At 41.8% G+C, this 21,208-nt stretch overlaps 2 protein-coding genes across 2 annotated transcripts; one reads left to right on the forward strand and one right to left on the reverse strand.

Moving 5' to 3' along the window:
* Window positions 1–1,197: 1,197 nt before the first annotated feature.
* prelid3a (PRELI domain containing 3A) lies at window positions 1,198–11,572 on the reverse strand. The gene is made up of 7 exons (XM_017702006.2): window positions 11,307–11,572; window positions 9,362–9,530; window positions 7,356–7,445; window positions 7,167–7,237; window positions 6,886–6,988; window positions 2,666–2,751; window positions 1,198–1,918 (listed from the first exon to the last, which is right to left on the reverse strand). Exons 1-6 carry the CDS (start codon window positions 11,336–11,338, stop codon window positions 2,698–2,700), a joined length of 519 nt encoding a protein of 172 aa, XP_017557495.1. The 5' UTR covers window positions 11,339–11,572; the 3' UTR covers window positions 1,198–1,918; window positions 2,666–2,697.
* A 2,002-nt stretch (window positions 11,573–13,574) lies between these two features.
* On the forward strand, window positions 13,575–18,105 carry si:dkey-29h14.10. Its single transcript, XM_017702007.2, has 5 exons — window positions 13,575–13,732; window positions 14,086–14,349; window positions 17,042–17,092; window positions 17,449–17,568; window positions 17,681–18,105. Exons 1-5 carry the CDS (start codon window positions 13,690–13,692, stop codon window positions 17,884–17,886), a joined length of 684 nt encoding a protein of 227 aa, XP_017557496.1. The 5' UTR covers window positions 13,575–13,689; the 3' UTR covers window positions 17,887–18,105.
* Window positions 18,106–21,208: the final 3,103 nt, after the last annotated feature.

Consider the following 21,208-nt stretch of genomic DNA (forward strand, 5'->3'; position numbering starts at 1 on the left):
ATAATGTACAGTGCAACCTGCTGCCTGCCCGAGGTGACATTTGTTCATGCGTGTTAAAATAATGCACCTCAGTTAGTCAGTCAGACAGTCAGTGACTCAGTAAGAGTCCTGGGGCTTTTTTTTTTAGCTGTTTCATCTAATGAAACCTTAGAAAAATTCATTTACAAGATGACTATTGCTCATTGTGAAGTATCACAATGTTATGTTTTTTTTCGTTCCACCCACGCTAGCCATTAAATACAACCTCATTTCCAAAAAAGTTGGGATGCAGGGCAAAATGTAAATAAATGCAATGATGTGCAAATTATTTACATCCTGTATTTAACTGAAAATAGTACAAAGACAACATATCACATGTTGAAACTGAGAAATGTTATTGGTTTTTGGAAAAAAATATGCCCATTTTGAATTTGATGCCAACAACATGTTACAAAAAGGTTGGGGCAGGGACAACAAAAGGCTGGTAAAGTTGTGTAATGCTAAAAAAAAAATGGAAACACCTGGTGGTTGATTGGCAACAGATCAGTAACACGACTGGGTATAAAAGAGCGTCTCAGAGAGGCTGAGTCTTTCAGAGGTGAAGATGAGGAGGGGTTCGCCACTTTGCGAAAGACTGCACGATCAAATAGTGCAACAATTCAAGAATAACATTTCTAAACGCAAAACAGCAAATAACTTTTGCTTATCATGATCTGCAGTACATAACATTAAAAGATTCACAGAATCTGGAGAAATCTCTGTATGCAAGGGACAAGGCCAAAAACCAGTATTTTCTGGCCATGATCTTTGGGCCCTCAGGTGGCACTACATTAAAAACCGACATGATTCTGTAGAACAAATCGCTGCAAGGGCTCAGGAACACTTTTGAAAACCACTGTCTGTGAAGAAGTTTGTCGCTGCGTCCACAAATGCAAGTTAAAACTCTGAAATGCAAAAAAGAAACCATATATAAACAGGATCCAGAAATGCTGCCACCTTCTTTGGGCCCAAGCTCATTTAAAATGGACTGAGGGGAAGTGGGAAAGTGTCCTGTCAAATGAAAAACATGACAAAGGAGATCCAGAACTATTGAGAAGCTGAAATCCTGTATCAAACAAGAAAAGGAAAACATTTCACTTTCAGAACTACAGCAACTGGTCTCCTCAGTTCCCAAACGCTTACAGACTTACAGAGAGTTACAGAGAGGGGCATATATTTTTCAATAAACAATAAAATTGGTTGTATTCGTAATGTTTTCCTTTAAAAATATGGTTCACATGATTTGCATATCATTGCGTTCTATTTTTTTTACATTTCTTCAAAGCATCCCAACTTTTTTGGAAGTGGGGTTGTAGAAGCATTATATTGTAACAAAACATTCTTGAAAAAAATAAACATTAAGAACAGATTTCTTTATCTAAACAAAAATAACAACGAGTGCGAACCTGCAGTAATAACAATAAAAAAACAACAATGAAACATTCAGGGTTAAACCTTGTTAATAAATTAATTATATCCACATTTCAATTTTTTAAATAAAAACAACACAGAACAAACGCAATCAAGCAGTAAGAACACACTTAACATGCTTCCCGCAAATCTTGGGGCACAATTCAGTACTTTGGAGTTGCAATAAAACCGATAAACAACGACCACGTTTTACAATAACCTTAACAGATCCCTAAAATTCCAGAAAGGAGGTAGTCAGAACAGTGCATATTGTTGATATTCTGATATAACATTCCACATTTCTTTGATGACCCCTTTAAAAGTGCAGTTTTATGAGGTTTATGAGGTTTTCAAAGTGACGAGCACTTGACCACCTCAAAAAACTCGTAAACTTACTGTCCCGAACATCAGAGGTGGATGATGTTGCATGGACTAGTGGAGGGTTTAGAGCTGGTGCTTCTGACTACGTTCCACACTTCACCATTTGGCCCTGAGATTCAGAATCAAACAGAAACAGACATTAAGATACTATAAACTGGAAGGTAAATTTGTAGGTAGGTGGGTGAGCAAGTGGGTAGGTGTAGGAAGGCAGGTTGGCTGGGTGGATATGTAGGTGTGGGTAAGTGTAGGTAGGTGGGTGGGGTATTTTGGTGGGTGGGTGGTTTGGTTGGGTAGTTTGGTGATTGGGTATTTTGGTGATTGGGTAGTTTGGTGGATGGTGGGTAGGTTGGGTAGTTTGGTGGATGGATTGGTAGGGTAGTTGGGTGGGTGGGTGGTTGGATGGGTTGGTGGGGTTGTTGGATGAGTTGGTGGGGTAGTTGGGTGGGTCGATAGATAGAACTTCATTGATCCTGAAGGGAAACTGCAGTGTTACAGTAGCAAGACATAATTGCAAATAAACTTACATACACTATGCAGAAATAAAAATAAATAAATAACAATAGACATAAGTTAGGCAGAAATGTTTTATTTTTTACAATATGTTAAGCTCAGCAAAGAAAGAGAATTAGTGTGCTACACTTTTCGGGAAAATGGCATATTTAAAGCTACACTATGTAAGATTTGGATAAGTATAGCTGCACGCGAGGCATGGGACAATATTTTGTGTATGAATCTAAAGAGTGTGAGCATGTTGAAAGACTACAATGCATACCCTTGTACAGGCTATTACTAAAAGAGACACAAAAGCTACTTTCAGAACACACACACACACACACACACACACAAGTATACTTACAAAAATGACCATTTTTCCAAGACTGGAGATGTTCAGCACATTTCACATTCTGAGTTTTTAATGATCCATTCAATTGCATCCCACCCCTGTGGAGAACAAAGAGACACAAACAATAATCAGGTAACATCACTAGACTGAGGATTAGTGAGCAACTACATTCTGTTATGTCACGTAGTTCAAAGAGGAACGCTCAGATCGGGGGAAGGTCTAACTATTTTTATGTAGGTGGCACCAATTTCTGGAAACTCTAGGTCTTCTGGCAGATTCACTGAAACACTCACCAGGTTTCAGTCAGGTTAGAAATAGAAAAACAGCCGCAGCCGTTTTAAGCCAGGCTCTTTACTGAAAGTCACTGTAAAACTGCTCCAGAGTAAAATATACGTTCATATCTGTTGCAAGCCTTAAATAAAATAATCTCTTTTACATGCTTAAGTATTTGTGTCTAATCTAGGAATGCCAAAAAAATGTTTGTGAATTGCTGTTAGTGTAGCACAAACTAGGGCTGGGCGATAAAACGATAACAATAATTATCGCGATACAACTTTCCTTGATAGAAAAGAATCGTTCGATATAATAGTGCACTCACACTTCCGCGTTCTAACGACAGCCCTGGTGGCGTTTTCTACGGCAAGGAAAGCGACACTACTCTGCAGCCGCCACAAGAGGGTGCACTTCTGAGTTTTTCAACATGATTAGAGAAAGGGGTTTAGTTTCGGTCTGTTCTCCTGTGACCAAGTGTGAGTGAAGAGATGAGTGGTGTAACTGTGCTGACCTACTGAACTCACCTCTTTCTGTACATCCTAACCAGCTTTAGCAGCGTTAAGTCACGTCTGCTCCTCACAACTACAGCGCTGTTACAGCGCCAGTCATATTTTAGTGTAGTGCAGTGCAGTGACAGCAGAGGAGGGTGAAGTTCAGCTCCTCACTGCTGGGCTTTAGTTACATTTAGGGCATCATGTGCCTTCAAAGAGGGGGGCAATTATTTATTATCACCCACCACTAATTCTTCAGTGATATGAAGCTGAAGTCAGACATTCTCCAGGTTCTTTTTTCGAATTTTCCCGTTCCGCCTTAAATGGTGCAGCAGTTACATCCTGCCACTTCAGGCGTCAGAACTGCTGGACTATTTAAGGTGGAATGGGAAAGTTAGCTAGCTATCTACCAAAACATTAGCACACTACTAGCAATTTTTCTGCTTGTTATGAAGAAAATTACCATAATAAATTTAAATGTTATTAAAATAAGATAATAAAGCGGTTATTGTCATTTTTAACAGAGAAAATTCTCACATTTGTAGGTTTGTTTGGTCGCTTGTTCTTTTTGTTCCCATTATAACTCTCCGTTTGAAGTGTACCTCCATTTGGAGGGCCATGTAGTCCTAACACTTCGCCCTACCCCTCTATTTCAACAAAAATTGGGACACCCTACCCCTAGAAGTTAACGTGCAAAACAGGGAGGCAGGGCTAAATGGTAGGGGCGAAGGGTAAAATGGGATTGGGCCCAAATCAAACCAGTTTTGGACTGCTCGGGACTGTAGCACTTCCTAGTGAGCTCCCACACCACCAATCAGTGAGCCCCTTTAAAATATAATGCATGGAATTATGGTTACTTGCCCGTTCAGACGTGGGATAGAAATTCGACGTGTTAAAACTTAGAAACACCGTCATCGTTTTCAAATACAGCCTTAAATATACCTTAGCCTAAAACAGTCTCCTCGCTCCAGTGTAAAACTAAACAAGCCAACCAAACATGTCTTAGCTAATCAAATACACTTGGGGTAAAAGGCAGAGTTGTGCAAATGAGATTTTTTGCCAAACTATTCCTTTGAAAGTGAACGGCCAATGAGTCAAACGTAAGAATGAATTAACCGTATGCCAAATATCTGGAATTTCCTTTGGCTTCTACCAAAAAATGAAAGTTTTCTTCAGAATTAGTGCAACTATCATTTGTATCTTCTCATTTTTAGATTTTCAGATAATTGTCAAAACACTTCTCACTTTGAGGAGACATTGTTTCTTGAGGACTGAAGAGAGCAACCCAGTTTGGATAAAGTGACTGTAACTCAGTAATGTTAAGTTAAAAAAAGACGACCTCCAACCAACATCTCAATTGGAATAGTTACTATCTGTTAAAAGTTCCTGTTTCAGAAACGGATCTGGCAGTTCCAAAATGTGTGATTGTGGAAAAGCACATAAAACTGGCTCTGATTACATAGAAATAACATCCACACTTAAAATAACATTTATTAGGTACCCCTTGCTAGTAAAAGCTTGGACCCCCTTTTGCCTTCAGAACTGCCTTAATTCTTCGTGCCACACTTTCAACAAGGTGTTGGAAACGTTCCTCAGAGATTGTGGTTGGTTATTTGAGTTACTGTTGCCTTTCTATCATCTCGAACCTTATCTGGCCAAAGTCTGTTTTCTTCCCTGTTCCCTGTGGTTAACCAGATATCTGTTCAACTTAGATATATGAAGATCAAATTTATGCTGGCAAGTAAAATGTCCTGCAACTCAGCTGCGATGACATACTTATCAAACCCCTGACTTCACCAGGTCAGTGGACAAGAACATAAAACAAACCATAGTAGGACTTGAGACAGTTTAACATTTTTCTAGAAGCATCAGATAAGATGGAGGATAGATCTAGAAGCTAATGTTTGATGTTAAAGTGAGACATTTTTACCATTTAATGAAAAACGTTAACTTATTTAGAACTTGCCGGCAGCAACGCATCTTACACACACATCTTCTAAGCCACTTCTCCTTCTGGGTCATGGGGGTGCTATAGCCTATTCCAGCTGTAAAATACCCAGCAGTAAAAGCTGACTTTCTGTGCTTTTACTATATATATGTTGATTCAGCTTTCACAAAGTATACCACATTTCGAAATCTCACCTTGTCAATATTTTTGGAGGACCCTTTGGAACTCCTTCAAGAGTTGTTTACTGAGTAAATTCCTCTTTTGCGGCAACTTTCTGATTGTGTCATCCAGGCAAATGAGAACTATTTCTGAGCTTCCTCTTTATCCGCTGACCAAGTCTCAACTTTCAGCAAGACTTTACAAGATCATTTTGCCATGTGGTCATGTGTTGGAGTGGATATTCCAGTGAAGTCAGCTCAGTGATCACTGACAAACAACCTGAAGAGCCTACTCTGGCTCAGAACTATGGGAAACCGCCTTTCAAATGTGGCCTACGCTGTGTGGAGGCATTGAGCCAAAGTTGCTCCAAAAGCACCACAAAAATCTTATCTCTGCATTCCCCTTTACCCCAGTGGCATACTTGTAATTGAGAATATATTCCCAAACCACCTTGTTGGAGGACTTTGTTGGAGAAGTGAATGCTCTCACTTGTTCATGTTAACCCCAGAAAGCCTAAAGGGGGTCAAATGAACGAGCTAGAGTGCTGATTTTAGGAATTTTATTTTTATCAATAACAAAAAATGATTCCTCAATAGTCCACACATTCCTCAAGAATCTTGTTTGGGAGCATCACAAATTTCTTGTTCAGACATTCAGAGAGAAAAATAAAAACCCCACAACTAACATATGAATACTTGCAGAGAGGAATAATGATTTCATGTACATGTCTAAAATTTTTCGTTCATTTTTATTTTTAAAAATCATGCTTGTACTTGCACTTGTGCAATGCGATTCAGAATGACTGTTCATATTTGAACTCAACAGCAAAACCAACACACCCCTCCCTTCAGTGCTTCTTTAAAAGCTCTGCCCGCAAATTCATGGACGCATACTGCCAAGGCCAACGTGCTTTTTTTTAGATCTTCGTGGCCATAAAACTCTTTGCAAACCTTGTACGGACAAATAACGTTATAACACTAGAGTAAACAATGACGCATGCAAATCCGGGTTATCACTTATCACTTATTTGGTGTGGACTGAGCCAAACAGAGCCCTGACCTCAACCTCATCAAAGACCTTTGGGATGAACTAGAACAGAGATTGTGAGCCAGGCCCTCTCGTCCAGCATCAGTGTCTGACCTCCTAATTGCTTTTCTGGATGAATGGACAAAAATTCCCACATCCACACTCCAAAATCTTGTAGAAAGCATCCCAAAAGCTCCTGTGGACGTAATGTGTAGGTGTCCCAATGCTTCTTTGTGTATGTGACAAGTAGTTTTATGGCTGACTAGAGTGACTTCAATAGTGACCGTTTACTTGCTTGCTTACTTACTATTAGAGCTAAAGCAGAGATCAAGTACCTTTCTTGCGTTAGCTGACATACTAATAGCCATGAGTCCCTCAAGGTAGCTGCTGAGACTGACTCCTTTCACCGTGATAATGGCCTCCTGGGTTAATATCGTGCTGTTGGGAAGAAGCATGTTATAAGGTGTTTGGTCATCACAGTAACATACTGGTAACAGTGTAGACATCTGTTATAAATGATGCTTCATTTGCATGTGATATGACATTTTAAGCAAACCAAACAATTTCCTGCAACAATGCAAAATAACAATAAGATATAATGAACATTTCCACTCACACGTCGGGGTTTTCTGGATGTGGCCTGTAAACTAGTCTCTCGTCAACAGATACTAAATTTGTGAGAGTTATCTTAAAAAAAAAAAAAAGATTCAATATTACAAAAGTTATTAATTTGCATACAACAAATTTATAATAAACAACATGCAAGTCAATTATTATTTGACCTCAATTTTATAGCAACACTCACATTCGTTGAGCAAAGCTCCATTTTCTTTTCTTGAGGATCAACGATGGAATGCTCCTTCACGTAGGTGATGGTTCGATTTGTCCCCAAAATCTAATGCAAGAAAATAGATTTTCATTTTAGCGTTACTTTTGAATTCAGCGGCTACGTTCACATTACAAGGTTGCAGTGGAATAAATCAGATTTTTTGCCCTAATGTGACTCAGATCTGGTGTTTTCAGGGCTGTGTGGAGCTTTTCAAATCCGACCTGAGCCACTTTCATATGTGGTCCTAGATCGGATACACTTCCGATTCGTGACCATGCGACCTTAATGTGATTCAGCGTTACTCTGGCAGCAGCGCCAAACAGGAGTTAGCCTGTAAACAGTGGAGAAGAAGCACATCCCAGCTTTTCCTCCTTCATCTCACTCTATTAATGAAGCTGAACCGAGTTAATGATCTTCTCAGCAAAGCTCGCTCTGCTCGTTAGTTTGTGCTGATGTGTTTGCAGTGATTCATTCATGTGACTTTACTGAGTAGGATGAGCACATGAGGGTCATCTCAGGACGCTGGTTTGCTCATATTAATGACAGATGTGAATCACTGACCTAATCGAGTGTGAACCATCGTGTCAAAGAGATCGGATCTGAGTAAAAATCAGATTTGAGCAATGAGGCTTGTAATGTGAACGCGGCGAAAATTCATTCATTTGAATGTTACACTGCCATTGCAGTCATTTTCCATCGTTTTTCCAATTTCCATTTTTCCCACACTGGGATTACTAAAGTCTTACACTGCAAAATTTCTACTGGTTTCATCAGAGTACACACTGCCCTCATTTCAATTCACATATTCATACCTTATTTAAAATGTTCCTTTAAGCAACAGAGCACAAGACGAATAACTTGAGTGTTCTATTACTTTCATACAACAGTTCAGCAAAATTTCCAAAAGAGCAAAGCAAAAAAGATCCAGATATTATATCAAATAATTGGGGCAGTCGTGGGCTGGAGGTTAGGGAACTGGCCCTGTGACTGGAAGGTTGCCGGTTCGATCCCCAGCGCCGACAGTCCATGACTGAGGTGTCCTTGAGCAAGACACCTAACCCCCAACTGCTCCCCGGGCGCCATGGATAGGGCTGCCCACCGCTCCGGGCAAGTGTGCTCACTGCCCCCTAGTGTGTGTATGTGTTGTTTGACCTCACGGATGGGTTAAATGCGGAGGTTGAATTTCCCCGTTTGTGGGATTAAAAAAGTATCACTTAACTTAACTTAAGCTTTAATATCAGCGGTTTCTTCTGCCAAATAACAAACAGCATGGTAAATATGGTTTTGTATTGGATATTCACTGGACATTTGACTTTTCCTCCTCAATTTCTCAATAAATAAACGTCCAAAAATGACGAAACCTGCTACTAAAACTACTTTCAGTGTTAGCCATTAGTTCACTGTCTTAACAGTGCCAAACATTTACCATGAATTTAGCTAAAAGAAGTTCAAATCAAATCACTTCTCAGTAAACAGTTTAGCTTCTGGGAAATCCCACTGATTTCACTCCGTTTCTCCAAGATTAAATGATTAAGATGGAAATAAACTCATAAAGAGCGAGTTTATGGTGGTGATAGGAACCAGACGTCTAAAATGTTTATTGCATCTAAAAATTTTAAAAAATCTAATTTAACCTAAAAATCTAATCTAAATCTAAAAAATCCAATTTAATCTAAAAATCTAACGTTTCATGTCATTGCATGAAATGGTTATGAATAGCCTGCCTGAAGCCGGAGACTGGTTTACAGTAGTTTTGAGATCAGCTTTTGTACTAAAACCATTTTTAAAATGCATTCATGGTGCAGGGTAGACAAAACAGTGTCCAACGGAAAAAAAAATGATAAATTAAAAAAATTATCAGATTTATGATTATTTGACAGTAAACATTACATCTAAAAAATATCCATATAGGTTTATTAGCCATTTGGGGTAGTAAACACATGAAAATCCTGCTATCATGGTGTGCAGTCTAGCCTACTAACCGCTCTGACAACACCTGGCAGACCCCACTCAGTGCTCAGGAGCCGATGGCTGTGTAGACGGCCGTTTTTGTCCAAGTTCCTGTCCAGGACGTCCACTCCCACTACGCTGGGGTTCATCGGATTGGGGTACTTTCTCATTGCTGCTTTGATCACCGTCTCCCAGGGGTAACTACGAAGGAAGAGGAGAAGGGCAGATTTAAAGGTGAAGTCCATAAATGTAAAAAGATTTACATAATTACATGGATGTAAGTCATTCGGAGTGGTTTGAGGTGAAATGCTTCATCCTAGAGAAACTCACACAGTCAGAATTGTTCACAGTGGTGGTGATAGGAACCAGACATCTGAAGAGCTTAACGCTCCTTAAAGTTCCCTCACAGAAAGTTGGTTATGAATACCAGACCTGACGCCTAAGACATTGTGTTATGAAACCTCTGAGCTTTAAAATGTATTATTTTTATCTGTTTATGCCGGAGAAACACATGTTCTAAGGCAAAGAAAGAAAACTTTTTATCACTACTTTGCCATGATAAACATTACATGTCGCTGTTGCCAGCACAAAACCTTGTATCTCCAAAATGGTAACTTTACAGGAGAAGGAAAAATCGTCTTTACTTTTAATGTAAGTCAGTGGAACCAGACGTCTTTCCAAGCCATTTTGGGACGTTTCTTTTGGTCCATTCATCCTGACATTTACACACAATGTAAAGGACAACAGGCAATTTCAAATTTGGTCAAAAACTGAAAAAGTGATAAAAGTGGAGATGTGAGGTTTTGTTCCGACAGCAGCGATACAAACCCACAGAGGACGAGTAGGTCCACTGGTGGCTTTGTACATTTTATTTACTATACATTTATGGTATTTGGCTGATGCTCTTATCCAGAGCGACTTACAATTTGATGATTTTACACAGGGAGGTGAAGGTGGTGTTAGGAGTCTTGCCCAAGGACTCTTATTGGTGTAGTGTAGGGTGCTTACTCACTTGAGGACTGAACCCCAGTCTACAGCGTAGAAGGCAGAGGTGTTACCCACTACACCAACCAACCAAAAAGGCTATATTTGTGTTGTGGACATCGTGACGCTTGGTTTTTATCACTTTTATCAGAGACCTGAGTCAGTATGTTTTTTTTTATAATGAACTATTTTAAATGAAACCGCTCTGAATGACTTTATTTACATCACAGTCACTGAATTATGGAGGACGTCTGAAAAATCCCCACTAAGCTTCAATGGCAAAATGAAACCTGTCCAGTATTTTGCTTTGGCAAGGGTTGAAGGAAGTTTTGGCCTGTACAGGCAAATTAGGCCCCAACTATGAATAAGCCACGTTAATGCAAAATGGGAACTAACACAGGAAAAACTTACACAACAGGCTTGTTTTTAGACATGGTTTTATCATTATGACATTTCCTAGAGAGCATAAAAGTGATGAAATAAGTCATGACACAGTGGAAAATGACAGAAAGGCACTGAGAATCACTGGGAATCGCAGTTCACTCCACTCTTCACTGGCCTCGATGCACAGGTCATACCAACAAGCCTGGACCCCCTGCACCAAAAACCTGACCACCAACGTCCAGTCACCATACTGTGCATTTATAACCATTTCACGAGCGAGAAGGCTTTTAAAGGGGTGAAGCTCCTCTGGTTCCCATCACCACCGTTGTGAATCATTCTGACTCGTCAAGCTTCTCTCGACTCATTTCACACCAAACCTCTCTGAATGACTTCGTTTACCCCCTAAACATTTCAGCATGCGGATTTCCCTCTCTAACAACCTCTCGATAGATATGGGGCTCACAGATGTGATTTTATCTGCTTAGAAAGATGCCACCTTACACATAAACGAACCGCCGCAGCAGCTAAACGTCGCTTTATTGTCTATAAACAGGCTGTTTGTTTCTCTGAGGCGAAGAATCGATTCACTGACGTCCTTATCGGGGTTACCTGAAAATGTGCTCCGTGCTCCAGATTTTCATTTCTGCCCGACTTTGCCTGTTTTCTATCCAAGAGAGCGAGTCAGAATATAAAAAGCAAAGGACTAAACCCCAAAACTCGTCGTTTTCTCTCGTTGCCGGCCGGTAGCATCTTCGCCAAAGGTTTCCTCCGGTGTAGCGGAATCCTCCCCGAGCCGAATCCTCGCCTCGACTCGGCGACGCCAGCCAATCGCGATCCAGCTCCGGGCTGATGACGGTCCTCGGCGGCTTGATGACGATCAATTGTCCGTCGAAAATGCGCACAAGCCCAAAGCACTGTCACGCAGCAGGACCCCCATGGACCCTCACAGAGCAGGTACTATTTGGGTGGTGGATCATTCTCAGCCCTGCAGCAACGCTGACGTTGTGGTGGAGCAGTCGTGGCCACGACTTAGTAAAGCGTGGCCACGACTTAATCATCTCATTCCCACACCTTACTAAGTCGTGGCCACGCATTTTATTTATGCAGGATGTCACCAGCGGGGCTCCGCTTTAATAACAACGCAAGAGTTAATAATGACTAATAAAGACTTTGCGTGAACCAGTACAATGGCTGAGCTTGGTCACCATATCGCTGCTGTCGGAACAAAACCTCGTATCTCCACTGTTGTTGTTTTTCAGTTTTTGACATAATCTGAAAGTGCCTGTTGTCCTTTCAATTTTTTGTAAATTTCATGGTCAATGGCCCAAAAGAAATGAGCCAAAATTACTCGGAAAGACGTCTGGTTCCATTGACTTACATTAAAAGTGGAGTATGTTTTTCCCTTCTCCTGTAAAGTCACTATCTTGGAGATACGAGGTTTTAATCCGACAACAGCGATATGTCTTTTTTGATTTGTTTTCAAAGCTCTTTCAGGCAGGATACAGCTGATGTGTGTAACTGACAGATTCCTACAGGAGAGCAATTTTCCATCATTTTGTCCTTCATGCAAAAATCTGGTCCACGTCTCTTGGACGGTAAAACTCATTTTCAAACATTCTGAATCGTATAGATGATTTTAGTCTATGAGAAACTGCTTAGATATGTATGTTGCCTAGAAGCAACAGTGGCGAGAACATAGCCGGTAACAAGTGGATATAGGCCTGATACGGTCATGACACTTTAGCTGGCCGTTTACTGTTCTGCCAATAACGGCGATTAACGACTCAATGGTCTTTTCTTACGGAGCCCCGCTGGTGACATCCTGTAGAACTAAAAATAATGCGTAGCCACGCCTTATTAATGCGTAGGAACGACTTAGTAAGGTGTGGGAACGAAATCGTGGCTTACTAAGGCGTGGCCACACATCAGGATCTCATTCCCATGTGTTACTAAGGTGTGGCCATGACTTAATTATCTCGTTCCCACACCTTACTGAATCATGGCCATGCATTATTTTTATTTCTACAGGATGTCACCAGCGGCCCTCCATATTAATCCCTTAACAGCAGAAGGGTTTTTTTTAGCGCCATGGCACAGCAATACACAGATCTCCCAGCTCAGCCAATCAGAATTTAGGACCGGAACTATCAGTTTTATAGCTGTGATTAGATGATTATGTAATCAACATGTAATTACTATTTTTATTCATAATTATTTTTTACGTTTTTATTTAGAAAACTTAATCTTGGTGTTAAACCTAAGTATGATATTAGTGCCTAGTGGTCCATTCTTATTTTAAACTTATTTTACTTTTAAACCACTCGTCAAGGTCCACGTTTTATGCCTGCAACACTGGTTGTGTTTACCTGCAAAGATTTTTGCCAACAGATTACAGATTCAGACTGAGGTGTTTATGCTCACTCTATTCAACAATCCGATGGAAAATCTTCGTTTACATGTTCGCTACAAGTAATCCGATGTAAAATGACGCGCATGCGTGGAGCAGCGCTTAGAGTCAACGTTACCATGACAGCGAGCATCACGTGAGGTCCGGTCAGAGCGAGATGAGCAGCAGTGAGCAGTGCTTGTGTTTTTGACTGCTTTAAACTGATGTCGGACTCAGAAAAACGCCCTTAACATGTCCTTATAAAGGAAGCGGCGAGAGGAAGACGCCGCAAACGTGGCTAATGAGCCATAACATTAAAACCACCATACTGTCTCTGGAGCAAGTGTGGGCCGTGTAAGAGACCCGAGGGCCGGTTTGTAGAGTTCTTCATCCACTGCCGTCTAACAGAGGGTTAATCAGCCCACAGGCAAACTGTAAACAAACACCATGATCTCATGTTGGGAGATTCTTCACGGGAAAGTACGTGCTCTCGGTGCGCATGCGCAGCAACACCGATCCTCTCCGGAGTTTCGTTTTTCATGAGCAAGAAGTGGTTGTAGCTAAAGGACTCGGCGCTGTGCGGTCAGTGTCCGTGGCACTTCTTAGATGGACACCACTGCATCTAACCGCTGCATGGCTGTCACACCCGGTAAGTGTTTGATCCCTCAATCCACCCCGAAATGTTCTCAGCTTCAATAAAAAGCTTTCTTTTACGATTTCTCCGTTCCACCTTAAATTTCTTAACTGGCGCGGCGCTACAGTCGCGCAGTCGAACGCATCGCCCGAACGCAAGCGCTGCGTTTAAGGTGGAACGGCGAGTTCGAATACGAAGCCAACTTGAGGTGCTGTATAACCGGGGAAGAGGGGCTTATGGTGAAGTAAACCTCAGTTTACGTCACGGAAATGAAAAGTGTTGGGTGAAACTGGGAACATTTGTAGAAATCCCCTCAGAGGAGCGTTAAAAACGCTCACGTTATGCTTCTGTTTTGACTCCATCAACAGACAAAACACTGCGACGCCAGCTCGGCAGCCTCTCGAAGCGCATGTCCGCCTGTCTGGTGGAGAGAATATCGGCTTGTTTATGCCGGTCAGGTATCCTCACCGAGTATGAGGTCCAGCTAATCCAGACTCCGGGCACAGACGTCCACAAAGCCTCCCAGCTGCTGCTCACGGTCCTCCGCAAAGGGTCCAGGGCCTGCCAGCTTTTCTTCAAGTGTCTGGCCGTGTGTAGCCCCTCGCTGTTCGAGACGGTCACAGGGTGCACAGGTAAGAGCTAAACAGACCACTGGCAGCTGTAGGTTTGGGTATGGGACAGGGAATTCAGCAGAAGTCAGTAAACAAGATGTAAACAAAGTCAGAGTGGCTTGATGTGGTGGTAACAGGAACCAGACGTCATGATAGGCACAACAAAAATACAGCCATTTTATTTACTGTTCAAAATTGTGGGCTGGAGGTTAGAGAACCAGCCTCGTGACCAGAAGGTCGCTGGTTCGATCCCCAGAGCTGACAGTACATGAATGAAGTGTCCTTGAGCAAGACACCTAACCCCCAACTGCTCCCCGGGCGCTGTGAATCTGACTGCCCACCGCTCTGCCCACTCGCAGTGTTCACTGCCCACTAGTGTGTGTGTATTCACTAGAGTGTATGTGGTGTTTCACTTCATGGATGGGTTAAATGCGGAGGTGAAATTTCCCTGTTGTGGGACTAATAAGGGTCACTTAATCTTAAATGACCAGAGAACCTATAGCTACATTCCATTTGGAGGTTTTAGAAGCTCATAATGGTGAAATAGTGGTAAACCTGGGTGAAGTAGTTTTCCCCGGGTGCTATTTTGCCTTAGATCAGGGGCGTCAAAGTCAAAAGGGCCGTATTAAAAATCTCTTTAAATCCGTGGGCCAGAGAAAAACATGCAAAGTCTTCAACAGTAAAACACAGACACTTGTAGTAGACCATGAAATATTACATGGACACTTGAACTATTCAGAATTTGAATGTCCCCTGGTCTTTTAAACCTACCTGTGTGCTATACATTCATTAAGACTTACAGAAGTGCTTTGTCTACCTAGAGAACTTACAAATAGGCAGGTATTGCTAGAAGCAGAAGCCCGTGTTGATACCTAGAGAAGAAGCAACAGAAGTAAACTCAGAGCAGTGCATTTCAATAAGATTAAGATTAAGCGACACTTATTAGTCCCACAACGGGGAAATTTCACACCCACATTCTAGCGCATTTGTGCAGTGAAACACCACATACACATACAAGTGAACACACACACCTGGGGGCAGTGAGCACACTTTCCCAGAGTGGTGGGTAGCCCTAGCCACAGCGCCCAGGGAGCAGTTGGGGTCAGGTGTCTTGCTCAAGGGCACCTCAGTCACGTACTGTCGCTCAGGCGATCAAACCAGCAACCTTCCCGTCACAAGGCTGGTTCCTCTGACCGGATGTGTCTTCAGTCCACGTTTGAAGACCACAAGAGAGGGCGTTCGTTCCACCACCTGGGTGGCCGGACAGAGAAAAGTCTTCATGCCTGTCTTCCACGCGTTTCGAAGGATGGCGGGTCAAGCCGAGCTGTACTTGAAGCTCGAACGGCTCGAGTTTTGCCCATGTAAATCTTTTTGACTTGGTAAATGTGTGTCATGCCACAGACACTGAAATTAGAATTCCTGTGAGAAACCGAAACTGAAATTCAAGACACACCTGACCATAAAAACCGAAACTGAAAATAGTTTTGACTGTGTGGGTTTTCTTTTCTTTATGCTTTTGAATGAACACAGAATCCACGAAAACTAGCAAATCAGAAAGAAAATACATTATTATTATTATTATTATTATTATTGGTAAAAATCTGCTTTCAGTGGGACAAAAACGGAGCAAACAATACATATAGAAACAGTTTATATAAGATAAAGCAGCGAAAATGATTACAGTATTATTATAGCTGCAGAACGTCCTTCTATCCACAAAATCCAACGTCTTTCTCTATAGTGACCAGTCACCCGAGGCAGTGAACCACTGATATTGTGTTTATCAAGCGTGCAATGAAGAAGTCACTCTGTGATGTGTTTCCTTTTGACCTGACATAAACCGAGAATGTAACACGCTTGCCGAAGCGTTTCTTTGTCCAAATTTTGGTGCTTCCATAATATATTTGTGAGGGCAGAACTCTTGTTGTTTCAGATGCATCCTCGCTTCCCCTCTTATTCTCCAGGGTATATTTTGGTTTGTCTGTCTGAATTTATGTGACCAAATCTTAAGGGAAATTATTCAGTTATATAACTGCATGAAATGAATATAAATTTTTATTTATTTATCTCTTTTTTTGTAAAAGCTCCCCTCAGATTAACAGAACATGTGTTTTTATGATCTACACTATTTCTATATGCTTACAATTTACTGCTGAAAGCCAAAGATCTCAGACGCTCTCGGTCTTATTTTATAAAAATCATGATTACAGAGCAGATCGCTGAAGAGACAAAAAAAGAGTTCAGCTTCTTTTATTCTGAGGGTTTAAAATGACATCCATCTATTAGACTGGAAAGAAGGGTTACAGCCTCACACGACACCCAGCTTCTGAATGTAGCTTATGAAATATGAACGTTATGAAGAACATGACGACGTGCGTTTTGGAACCACCGGTGGTCTCAAGGAGTTCAGAAGGTTGATTTGTAATTCCTTTTTTGGGTTGAATTTAATGCACCTGGTCTACTTTGCTGGGTCTTCTCACTTCCCCGAGACTTCACAGCTTATGTTAGTAGGTGCCTGATTTATTAAGCTCTATGAGCTCTAGCAGTCGGTTATTATAAAACTTTTTTACTCTTATTGTTTCTTGGCTACTTTTACTTCTGATTGAGTCATTGCTTCACTGAAGTAACAGCGCTTGCCTTTGGTTTTAGGCCACTATACCTACTTCTGCTTGTCGGTCTATAAACCTGTTTTGTTTGTGTCTCTGTGTTGCAGTGAGGCCAACAGACGTAGACCACTATCATTCTGAAGATGACATCTGTTCAGGTATACAAAACCCCTATTGTCTTCTTTTCGCCTGCCAGTGGTACAGATGTATTAAATCCATTCCATTAAATCCATTAAATCCATTTCAAACAGTCTGATGAAAACTGGATAGTCTCACGACATGCCGACATATTAATTATGCATGTTTTTGTTCTTATCTTAAATACAAATTGGCATAATAAAATCTCATTTCCCTTCATATGGAACACAAATAGCGTGCCTCCTTTTGCACTTCAGCTTTTGTTGGTATTTCCGCTGTGTACCTCCTTCCTCATTCCTTTGAACCAAGTGCTGAATACCTCTTGAAAAAGGTCTCTCATTTCATGCACGTTATTCCATTGTTTTTGTTCTCGCAGAGACAGCTGGAGCACTTCCACCATATATCATAAATATACACAATTCCTCATTAACCAACTGCATCATCGGAAACAACAATGGCTTGTGCTGTCTTCTTTCTCGGACTGGTGTCACGAATGGTAAGAAGAGCAGAAAACTAATGACCGATATATGGTGTTTGTTCTCATTCACATTGGGAGGAAATAATTTGGTTGCAGTTTTCAATTCTATTAACATATTTCTTCTTAATAGATAAGTTGGAAGACATCCAGAGGCCTGACCAGCAGATGGCAGCCCCGGACCCCACGGAGGCTCCCAGCATCCAGGTGCAAAGCTCACAAGTAGAGTACGTCATCATAGGGGACAATAACTACATGAGTGTTGGGAGCAACGAGGAGTCAGGAGAGCAAGAAGAAACAGAGAGCGAGCCTGAAGATTCTGAGGGGGGGAATGGATGAAATAATGAGGATGGACTGTAGTGAGTTTTTATTGTATCTACACTATATTGCCAAAAGTATTCACTCGCCCATCCAACTCATTGAATTCTGGAATTCCAATCACCGTGGCCACAGGTGTGTAAAACCAAGCCCCTCGGCCTGCAGACTGCTTCTACAGACATTAGTGAAAGAATGGGTCGCTCTCAGGAGCTCAGTGAATTCCAGCGTGGTACCGTGATCGGACGCCACCTGTGAAACAAGTCCAGTCGTGAAATTTCCTCACTACTAAATATTCCACAGTTCACTGTCAGTGGGATTATAATAAAGTGGAGGCGATTGGGAACGACAGCAACTCAGCCACGAAGAGGTCGGCCACGTAAAATGACAGAGTGGGGTCAGCGGATGCTGAGATGCATAGTGAGCAGAGGTCACCAACTTTCTGCAGAGCCAATCACTACAGACCTCCAAACTTCATGTGGCCTTCAGATCAGCTCAAGAACAGCATAGAGAGCTTCATGGAATGGGTTTACATGGCCGAGCGGCTGCATCCAAGCCTTACATCGCCAAGCGCAATGCAAAGCATCAAATGCAGTGGTGTAAAGCGCCGCCACTGGACTCTACAGCAGCGGAGATGTGTTCTCTGGAGTGACCAATCACACTTCTCCGTCTGGCAATCCCATGGACGAGTCTGGGTTGCCAGGAGAACGGTAGTTCTCTGACTGCGTTGTGCCAATTTGTGGGAACAGTTTGGGGACGGCCCCTTCCTCTTCCAACATGACTGCGCACCAGTGCACAAAGCAGGTCCATAAAGACATGGATGAGCCAGTTTGGTGTGGAAGTACTTGACTGGCCTGCACAGAGTCCTGACCTCAACCTGATAGAACACCTTTGGGATGAATTAGAGTGGAGACTGTGGGCCAGGCCTTCTCGTCCAACATCAGTGTCTGACCTCACAAATGTGCTTCTGGAAGAACGGTCAGAAATTCCCATAAACACACTCCTGAACCTTGTGGAAAGCCTTCCCAGAGGAGTTGAAGCTGTTATAGCTGCAAAGGGTGGGCCGACATCATATTAAACCCTGTGGATTAAGAATGGGATCTCATTCAAGTTCGTATGGGTGTGAAGCCAGACGAGCGAATACTTTAGGCAATAAAGTGTGTGTGTGTGTGTGTGTGTATACATACATACATACATATATTATAAATAACATCCTATCTCAGTGAACAACTCAAAGGACACAACCCTTCTACAATATTTCAATAAGCTACATATCACTGCTTAATGTTTATTGACATTGAGTGTTTTTTATAATATTTCTATGGTATTTATAAAGAGATGTGAATATTGTTAGAGTATTGGTAATAAACATGTATATATTGCTTAAAGATGTACTATGTGCAGATGTTTCGTCTCTTTTTTAAAGAATTAGAGCGTTTAAAATGCTAGATTTCTTTGAGGAACCAAGATGGATGAATTGAACTGCTAGTGAAGATGACGTAGTTCTGGACTACGTCCAAGTATGACGCTGCTGTCGGAGCAAAATCTTGTATCTCCAAAAGGGTAACTTTACAGAAGAAGGAAAAAAACACACACTTTACGTTTAATGGAAGTCGATGGAACCAGACGTCTTTCCGAGTCGTTTTGGGACCGTTCCTTTGGTCCATTACCAGCAAATTTACACACGATGTGAAAAAACAACAGGCTTTTTCAAAAAATGTAAAAAAAAATTGAGGTTTTGTTCCAACAGCAGTGATGGTCACGTTGTGGTACGTCTAGAAGTCGAGGACGCAACTCACCGTAGCTGAAACCACCTGTGGTGTTTTTAATGCTAGTTACAGTAACCTATTTCTATTATGTCTACTGTGTCCTGTTTATGCAAATGTTACAGCTTGGTCATATCTACAGGTGGATATTCCAGGTCCAAAAAGTAAAAACCCTTCCCAGGATTTTGTTCCACCTGCTTGACTTCTCTAATTTGCTCAAACCAGCAGCAAGGGTTTTCAGGCAGTTGGAACAAAATCCCGGGGAGGGTTTTTACTTTTCGGACCTGGATTACCCACCTCTATATCAGATGGCGATGACGTGTCCAGGGGGTTGTACTGAGCAGTGCACCAATACACAGAACAGTTTTAAACGGGTACTGGTGGACTGTCTATATTTACAAAGCTCTTACTAGTGTGCACTAGCTGGGGTAGCAATATACAAGACCGTTTTAAATGTATTAAGTACTGATGGACTCATTTGCACTGGCCAGTGTTCTTGCTAGTGTACCAGTATACATACCAGGCTTTACTGCTAGTATATATATATATATAGATGGTTGATGGGCGAGCGGAGCAGCTCATTGGCTGTTCAAGCTCACTGATGTCATGGACATACACGAAGTGCCGTTTTAAACTACTCGAGTTTAAAAGCGCTTAAAAATATAACCGCGGTGTTAAAATGTTTTAGCTGTTCAGTGTTGAGGAAATGAATTCATTTCCATTAAACATGTTTAAGCATTTATAAACTATGATTTTCCTCAAATGCTCCATATCAACCCGTTAATTTTTGAGCTCACTCGGGAGCGCCCTCTAGTGCGTGAGAAAACCATTGCGGAGTGGTTATTCTCATCTCTACAAGCTCTCTGCTCGAGTATCAGTATGCATGTTAATACACAGCTCTGACTGGCTGAGTAGCATAACGTGCGATGTTAGTGCGCAAAGGTAGTGTTGGGAGTCTAGCCCAAGGACTCTTATTGGTATAGTGTAGGGTGGTTACCTAGGCAGGGGATTGAACCCCAGTTTACAGTGTAGAAGGCAGAGGCGTTACTCACTACACTAATCAACCTCAGGTCCAGAAAGTAAAACTCCTTCCCAGGATTTTGTTCCAACTGCCTGGACAGCTCTGCTGCTGGTGTGCTCGAACTAGAGAAGCCAGGCTGTTGGAACAAAATCCTGGGAAGGAGTTTTAACTTTCTGGACCTGAATTCAACACTTCTGTTAAAGAATTATCTCTAGTTTATTAGTCATGCATCTCGGACTATTAGTGACCTCTGTTCTTTGCCACTGCATTTTGAGCCAGTGCGTTCAATTGTGTGCACTAGCTAGTGAACCATCGTACAGATCAGCTGTGCCACAAAAGGAAGTGTTTAGTAAACACACTTACATGAAATATTAAATACTGACCGTTCGGCTGCTGACCGTGTAAACCGAGCAGTCCTTGGGCGTACATTTGAAGGACTGGAGGAGTTACACCAGCCAGCGTTCTTACTAGTGCGCACTCTTTAGTGGACTAGCATGCAGGACGCTTGTACGCCAATTGGAACGCGACGGCGAACAGCTTCCGGCGTACACTTCCGCTG

Source organism: Pygocentrus nattereri, chromosome 3 (genome assembly GCF_015220715.1).
Source record: "Pygocentrus nattereri isolate fPygNat1 chromosome 3, fPygNat1.pri, whole genome shotgun sequence".
Lineage (NCBI taxonomy): Eukaryota > Metazoa > Chordata > Actinopteri > Characiformes > Serrasalmidae > Pygocentrus > Pygocentrus nattereri.